General features: G+C 33.1%; 1 protein-coding gene across 1 annotated transcript; it reads right to left on the bottom strand.

Moving 5' to 3' along the window:
- Positions 1 to 3745: 3745 nt before the first annotated feature.
- On the bottom strand, positions 3746 to 7148 carry LOC149148700 (gamma-tocopherol methyltransferase, chloroplastic-like). The gene is made up of 7 exons (XM_089438072.1): positions 6843 to 7148; positions 5737 to 5906; positions 5429 to 5533; positions 5169 to 5279; positions 4682 to 4774; positions 4492 to 4579; positions 3746 to 4221 (listed from the first exon to the last, which is right to left on the bottom strand). The coding sequence occupies exons 1-7, from the start codon at positions 7069 to 7071 to the stop codon at positions 4118 to 4120; spliced, it is 900 nt and encodes a 299-aa protein (XP_089294198.1). The 5' UTR covers positions 7072 to 7148; the 3' UTR covers positions 3746 to 4117.
- Between the last annotated feature and the right edge of the window lie 1576 nt (positions 7149 to 8724).

The raw sequence follows: 8724 nt of genomic DNA, 5'->3' as shown, positions 1-8724 counted from the left end.
GTAATTTAGTATTAGTGAGGCACATTTATTAAGGTTGTTGACTATGTTCAGTTTTAATATTGTGTTTTATTATTCAGGTTTAATGTAGGGTTTAATATTGGATTTTGATGTTAGGTTTAATATTATAGTTTAATATTAGGGTTTATAATATTTGGTTTATAATATATGGTGTTTAATATATAGGGTTTATAATGTTAGGGTTTAATATTGGGTTCAATATTAGAGTTAATAATATTGGGTTTATAATATAAGGTATTACATTGTTAAGGTTTATAATATTTGTTTTAATGCTAGAGTTGAATATTTTGTTGTTTGAATGATATAGAAATCTATCCAACGTCACGTTATGACAAACAACGTCACAATGTGACAATCAATCTAACAATGATTATCATGATGTTACATTACATTAAAATTTCTTCAATGTCACATTGCAACATCACAAAATTAGGGTTTAATGTTAGGTTTTATAATATTGGGTTTATAACATTGAGATATAATATTGGGTTTATAATATTAGGATGTAATACTAAGGTTTTTAATATTGAGTTTAATAATAGGGTTTATAATGTTGGGTTTAATATTGGGCTTTAAATGTTGGGTTTAATATTGGGTTTTAAATGTTGGGTTTAATACTAGGGTTTAATATTTGGTTTAATATTAGGGTTTATAATATTGTGTTTAATATTAGGGTTTAATAATTTGTTTAATGTTATAGTTTAATAGTAGGGTTTATAATTTAGGGTGTTAAGTATATAGGGTTGATGATATTGGGGTTTAATATTAAGTTTTATAATATTTTATTTATATTGGGTTCAATATCAAGGTTGTTAATATTGGGTTTATAATATTAGGTATTATAATGTTAAAGTTTACAATATTTGGTTTAATGTTATGGTTTAATATTGCGACATTGGAAAGGTACTTACCTATCCAACATTGTCATGATGTGACAATAATTTTGACAATCATGATGATAATGTTACATTACATTACAATTTATTCAACATCACATTGCAACATTCCAAAATTAAGGTTTATAGTATTGGGTTTATAACATTTGGTTTAATGTTTGTTTTATAGTATTAGGATTTGTAATATTGGGTTTAAATTGTTGGGTTTAATATTACGTTTTATAATATTTGGTTTGTAGTATTTGGTTTTATAATATTGGGTTTAATGTTACAGTTTATAATATTGGCATTTATAATATTTGGGTTTCTAATATTGGGTTCATAATATTGAGTTCATAATATTGGCTTTTATATTAGGGTTTATAATATTTGGTTTAATGTTGGGTTTAATATTAGGGTTTATGGTTTCAATACTAATGAAAACTAACTCACTTAATTGAATACTTAGCTTATTTTTACTTTTATTAAAACCCTAATATTAAAATCGAATACTAAAGCCTAATACTTATACAGCTTGAGTGGGCCTAATGGTTAAGAGCATGTGTTTCCTCCTAAGAGGTCATAGGTTCAAAACCAGAGGGGGGTAGAGTATGTATGCCTTCGTAGACTTAGTAGACAAATTACTGCGCGGAAGTAAGTCCATTGTCCCACAAACAATGGGGTCTCATACACCAATTTGGTGTCTGGCTTTGCTGTGACCTTAAAAATGGATATTATTATTACTATTATTATATATTAATTAATTTTAATATTATAATGATAATGTAATAAACTAAAACTAACTATTATAACATATATTAATTAATATTAATATTAAATCCAATACACATAATTATTAATGTGGTTGATATATGCTTATTGGCATATATCAACCACATTTACTAATGTGGTTGTGCATGTGGTTGTTATATTCCTATGGATACACATCAACCACATTTATTAACGTGGTTGTGCTGGTATATGTTATTGTGTGAGTTGTGTTAATTAAGTTTATTAATATTTGATGGTAACTGGAATTAGATATATTATTTTGGGAGTTGTCTTAAATAAGAAGATCTTTATGGTATGGTGATATTGTGGAAATTTTGTTTTTATGTGGTTCATGGACACTGAGGATTGATGACTGTTATGTCATCAAAATATTTGTACAAGGAAAATCCACCCAAAGTGATCACTTTCTATTGGCTCAACCATGAAGCCTAATCCTGAGAGTTTCAAGAGAATTGAAATTGTTCCCTCTCATTAGAAAATGTATTAATTAAGAAGGTGTTTATGGAATGGCGTATCGTGTTTTTTATTTCTTTTATAAGCATATAGTAGAATCATGTTGGGCCTAATCAACTCAATATGTGAATTCATAGTTGTTAGAATTGACTATTCTAGGAAATATGAGAATGCAAGGGACCAAATAAGAGAGAGTTTAATAGATTGATGAACCACGTAGATGAAAAGAATTCCTTGAGAACTAGGGAGTACAATTGATTTTAATTATGTTTCTTAGTAGAAGGATTTCTTTCTGTACAAACATCAATTATCAACAAGTTCTACATAGGGACAAAAAGAAAGAAGTAGGAAGGTTATGTATGCATATTAGAAAATGAATAAGAAAACCCGTAATGAATAAAGGACAAGTGAAGACATATATGTCAATGTAGCATGAAAGAACAACTAATGTTAGTGCTTGTGGCAAGAATGAAGATGAAAAGAAAGATATTGGTTATGGCAGCAATTGGTATTAGATGGTCAAAATGAAGAAAAAATTGTACAAGTCAAAGTTTGTGAGTGTATCAGAATAGAGTCAAGAACATATAATTATTTGAATCACATATTGTGATTGTAAGCAAGTCTATAGTGTCATGTTTGAGTTGATGTAGTGGTTCTGTAGAATGTTTAAGTATAAACATGGTATCTAAATTAGTGGATCTTATAATAGTATTTACATGAATCTATGATGATGTAAGTGTGATAAGGCAATCTGTATTCCTTTGTAGTTCGTGGTAATCTTGAAACCACGTGTTATGGGGGTTTGTGGTAATCCAAAACCACTTATATGTGAAGTTTGTGGTCTGCTAAAACCCACTTAGTGTGATAGTTTGTGGTCATCAAAAATCACTTGATGTGTTGTTTGCGGTAATAACACCTGAGGATGTGTTGTTCCTTAGGAGTTTGAGGAAGGAGCACTAGGAGCATGGTTGAGGGTAAGCCCACAAACCCTAGAGCATGATTATGGATAAGGAAAGAAAACTTGGGATGATATTGATAGTGACGTAGGGTACAAGTATGAAGATATGATAATTGAACAAACCATGTACATGAAGGACATCCCAGTAAACTATTAATTGTAGTAGCTAGTTTCCCATGCATTGCAATAGATAGTTATTCCATTATACGGACATCAACATTTTAATAATGTTTGTAAATGTTAAATAGAATTTTCTCCTTAAGGAAGTAATTTAGTTCATAGGGGATTATGTGTTACACAAAACATATTGGCGGAAACGTTAGTAATTTGGATTAAAACAAGTAGTAATTAAGGGAACTATTGGAGTATATAACTCTTATGTGTTTTATATATCATATATAGAAAATTTAATCTTATTTTCAGTAGTTGGCTAGACCTAATTAGATAAAAAAATATTCTCCAATTAAATAACTTCGTATATTAATGTGGTTGAGAAATTTAAGATAATTTCTTTATTTTAATTTTTTTTCATTTATATTCTTATAATGAAAAAATGATTTTATAAAAGTAAAATTACTTTTAATTTCAAAAATATTTATTGTGAATATAAAAATTTCAAAACCCAATCAAATGTTCACACATTTTGGAAACGCTCGTCAATTATACTTTGACCAATTTAATTATGTAACCATAGCCGTGGACGTCAATATTGACAGTTTACATTCTGTTTAGGCCAGGCGTATTGCCACCACTCCCAATCAACTTGAAATACAATCACTCCCTTCACTCCATCACCCCAAATCAACTGAAATACAGATTACTCCCTTTACTAAGAGAATTATAAGTCAAACCATGAATATACCTGGAAAATTACTTCTAGTAATTACGTTTCTAATCACCCCCCCTGGAACTTTCACCAAAGGGTTTTCGTACAATCAAACAGAAAGCTGGAATAACTTTATTTTTCTTTCATGCATATTATTAAGCAGTAATAACTATCTAGATGTACTTTGGAATTGCTTCATGCAGGTTTCTGAGCAGTAATCACTGCATATTTTAGCAGATCTTGCTTCAAGCCGTCCACCCATAGTTGGAGAGGAGATACACCTTTCATAGCCTTCATTGCTGTCCAGGAAGCCAAACCAAATTGGAGGACCATGGTCAAGAAATCCAACAACCAATAGAAAAGTGTTCCAAACTTCGATTATTGAGTAAGTATATCAACCAACATGAACCTGAGTTCTTCAGATAACTAAATCCTTCTTCTGATTATTTGTAGACATGAATGAGATTATCTTCTTATCTTGAATTATATACTAGCAAATAAGACATACTGATAAACCAATAAAAAAGAGGACCACCAATCAGAGGAGGTTGGAGTAAATGAAACCTTACCAGATTCGTGGAGAACGGCACTGTGCTTTTTAGCTGTTGATTCCCAAAATGGAGCTGTATTTTTTGACCAGTCTGCAGTGTTGATATTCTGTTGGAAAAGGCTGCAATCAGTCAGAGCTGTAATGAATGCAGTCTATTTCACTGTTAACTGTATTACTTTATTTGGTTCATAGTAAAACTAATGCTTCACCTGCAGCGACAAATCTTGTGCCATCCTCACATACTCAGCAGTGGAGCACCAAGCAGGAAAGCAGCATATACGACTAATGTTGTCCAAGAGCTCCTGATATCCATTCAAATATTGCAATGTCAGAGTGCATAGCTCTCCCTGCAATGGAAAATATTATGCACCATTCCCGAGATGCACATTTAATGATGACGTGCATCTTTCCTAAATTATGGGTGGGTGCTTTTCAACAGATTTGCATCCAGTGCAGACCCCATAATATCTGCTGGATCTTCATATTCACATGGGTATTAATTAATGCCTAGACCGAAGTAAACCCATAGCCTAGTTGCAGTCCAAATGGCTTAGATGGCACCATGTTTGTTGTAACTAAACTAAAGAACCCTTCCCCTAAGTGGCCTTGTAACATTTTGAATGATTTAATTATGGTAAAAGAATTTGCAATATTGCCTTAAGTCCTAATGCAATTCACAGTTGCTTATTCATATACCTGCTCACGAGGCTGAAGAGAGGTCTCCCCTTTCAAAAGGTCTCTGTGGCAGCAGGTAGTTATTATTATCAAACCACCAGGAGCGGCTACTCGGACCAACTCTTGCATAAACTGTCAAACAAATTAAGACATATACATCACTTCCTTGATCTTCAATTGTATAATAAGTAATACAGCATATGATTGAAATACTGTGTTTAAAATCAGTCTTATGTTAACTAAAAGAGAAAAGGAAAAGAAACAATCAAATCTTAGCCCACCTTTTCTTTATCTGCCATGTGCTCGGCACTCTCCATTGCCCATACCAGATCAAAGTGTCCATCAGGAAAAGGCTGATCTAATGCGTCTGCCACTTGAAAAGCAACCTGTGCAAAAATGCGCAAATTAAACTCCAGTTTCTGTGTATAAAACTGAAAATAATGTAACCAAGATAAATCAATTCCAATCTAAATTGAAATATCCCATCTGAGGTTATCTCGTTCCCTTACTAGCGATGGTAATTAGGTCTAGGTGGAAAATATCATATACCTTATCGCTAAATTATATCTAGGTGAAAAATACCATATACCTTATCACTGAGACCTTCGGCGGCAGTAAGGGTGGTGGCCCTTTCAGCCTGCCACGTGCTGAGGGTGATGCCCTCAACATGGGCTCCATACCTCTTGGCCAAATACCTCGAGCTTCCTCCCAGTCCACATCCCACATCCACCACACGCCTTGGCCATTTCGATTCCTCATCTTCAACGCAAAAAAGAAAACATTCATTGTCAATAAGAGTCGAAATGTCACTCTGAATAGCTCACTTATCGTATGTCAACATTACAAAACTGATCCACTTAAAAATAAAATTGTAACCAACTCCCAAGCGGCTGTTTAAGGAGTGGACAAGCCTATCTAAGTGGCACTCAAAAGACAAATCCATTAATCAACCACTTAAAATAACAAACAAACCAACTATTCCCGAAGACAAATCCATCGATCAAACTATTTAAAATCACATTGCTTAATAAATCAAAAGTACTGAGGATTAGTTTAGTTTAAGCTTAATTGATCTGGTCCTTGTCATTATATCTCTTTTACTATTAAGAGATCGCAAACACTTTCAACATCAAGAAAAAAATAATTAGATAAATTAACGATAACATGAAAATTGTTATGGCTACTTCTAGCCGGAAATTGCAGCAAATTTAATTGTCTTTTCGACGATTCTGACAGTGGCCAGGGCACATTCTGATACACAAGTTCTTAACACAGTAAACAAAACACTGAATCTGACTAAAAGACCATAGCCCTGACGATTAGCTCAGTTGAACTGTACTTCTAATCACAAATTGCAGAAAATTTAATAGCTTCTTTGACCATTTTGATAGTGGTCACTTTTTGATCGAGAAGATCTTCAACACAACAAACAACTTTTTGAGCGAGAATATCTTCAACGCAACAAACAAAACAAGAAATCTGGTTAAAAGATGAGAATTCTGAGGGTTAGATTAGTTGATGTAGTTTTCGAACCTAAGAAAAAACTAAAAAATAATAGAATTAAAAATGATAACTTTGAAAGTGAGCTCAGTTGATCTAATTCTCAAATATGACCCGAAAGTCAGCTCAGTTCATCTAGTTCTCAAATATGAAGATAAACTACTAAAAAACATTAGAGCTACTTCTAAGAAGTACCAGAAATGGCAGCAAATTTAATAGCCTCTTCCACCATTCTGACAGTGGCGACTTTCTGATCGAGACGATTTTCGGGTGGAGCAGGGACATCGTAGAAGCCGATATGTAAGTGCTCGCCCCAGTCCCCCTCCCACCCGGCCGATAACTGATCGTAGAAATCCCCAACAGCCGAGGACGTGTTCTCGACTGTCACCTCACCATTGTCCCCGGCCATTCTGAATACAGTCATTGAGTCGGTCCTCAGAATTCAAACACAACACAGCACAGCAGACTGAATTCCACACCACATCAAAAGGCTTATACATTCATCTCTATTTATGATGCTGGATTCCTATTCTATTGCCTCGATTCTTTGTTCGTAGACTTAGTCAATATCAATCTCCAATCTTTCCTCTTCAGCTAATAATTAAATATATTTTTTCTTACTAAGTCCACCGCATTTATATTTTTCTTCATCACCCAATCAAAGCTCCTCCACAAAACAATTATAAATATATGAACTGGTATACTTCGTGCTCGCACAAGTCTGTCACCGTCCACTCATTCAATCGGAGAGCAAGGAAAAGGCCTTCTAAGTCAAGGTAGTGAAGTCATTTCTTGGCATTTTCCGTAAGGAATCCCAATGTAAAATCTAATTTTTTAATCAGAGAAACATTCATATCTATTATTACTCATCCTGTCAATCGGGAAATCATTTTAAATTAAATCTAGTGGAAATATCTGTACTCTATTACATAAAAAAGTTAGCATAAAATTTGGTGGGGTTCCATTCTTCATATCGACCTCTTCTTGTGGTTAGGTGTAAAGAGTTTTGTTACACCCATAAATTCATTAAACCAACTTGTGGAATTAAAAAATTCAGACGTTCCTTTCATCACCCCGAATCGTTTAGGAGGCTAGCTTAGGCAATCTTTTTAGGTTTCACTTTACCTGCTCCAAAATCGCAGTGATCATCAAATATCCCGATCATTAATTAAGTACGTTTAGGTTGTGATTCTTTCATTATTATTCCTTGTGGGTTGTTGGTGTGCAGTAATCTTATTATTAAATTTTATGAAGTTTAAGAATATGTATGAGATTTAAATTTATATATATATATATATATATATATCTTTTGGCCGTATTGTTTATATATATATTTTCTTTGCTTGATTTAAGCAGGGTATTGTTTCTATTATGTTTCATGTTTAAATATTATAAAAGGGTTGAAAATAGAAGTCATTTTATGAAAAATAAATTTATTCCAAAGAGTTTTTAAATTCTATCAAGATTCTAGTGGAGATGTTTCTTGGTTGGAGATGTTTGCTTAAGTATTGATGTTTCCTCAATTGCATGGATGTTTCCATAGACATTGATATTTTCACACAGTTCTCTAGATTCACTACTATAGCTCATTAGTTCATGCATGTAGAGTATATTATATAAGTTTTTTTACTCATTGTAATTAATTTTTGATTCTCTCAAGCTTGTCTGTGTGCTTTCTTTTTCTCTTGCAAGCTTTCTGTGTTTTTTCTATTAGCTAGGTTGACTTTGAAACTTTTACATGGTATCAAAGCCTAGACCCAAGTTTGATTCTCCTAAGCTACATCTAGGAGGGGTGTTGGAATAATCACCACACCTCTATGGAATCCATAATTGGTGCCTTGGAGGTTGATTCCGGTATAGAAATGACAAACCTCTTCATGTTTTTTTCCCATGATGTTTTCCCTTTTTCCTCTTGTTTAGTTGTTCTATGTTATTTAGCTGCATTGTAAAATGGGTACCTAACATGCCTTCTTGCCAAAACCCAGTCCTTGTGTTCTCCCTAGTAGTACTCCAAGGGTATTGGAGGTGTTTCCTCCTTATCGAAGATGTTTCCTCAATTGCATTGATGTTTCCTCAA

Source organism: Pinus tabuliformis, chromosome 9 (genome assembly GCF_031772625.1).
Source record: "Pinus tabuliformis cultivar Carrire ecotype Pingquan chromosome 9, CPIR1, whole genome shotgun sequence".
Classification (NCBI taxonomy): domain Eukaryota; kingdom Viridiplantae; phylum Streptophyta; class Pinopsida; order Pinales; family Pinaceae; genus Pinus; species Pinus tabuliformis.
This window is presented reverse-complemented; position numbering and strand designations above follow the sequence as displayed.

Excerpts from the sequence above, each read along its gene's own strand:
- LOC149148700 (XM_089438072.1), bottom strand. The coding sequence starts at position 7,071 with ATGACTGTATTCAGAATGGCCGGGGACAATGGTGAGGTGACAGTCGAG. Across the intron at positions 5,280-5,428 it reads ACATGGCAGATAAAGAAAAG|TTTATGCAAGAGTTGGTCCG; the intron begins GTGGGCTAAGAT and ends TTTGTTTGACAG. Across the intron at positions 4,580-4,681 it reads CACAAGATTTGTCGCTGCAG|AATATCAACACTGCAGACTG; the intron begins GTGAAGCATTAG and ends CTTTTCCAACAG.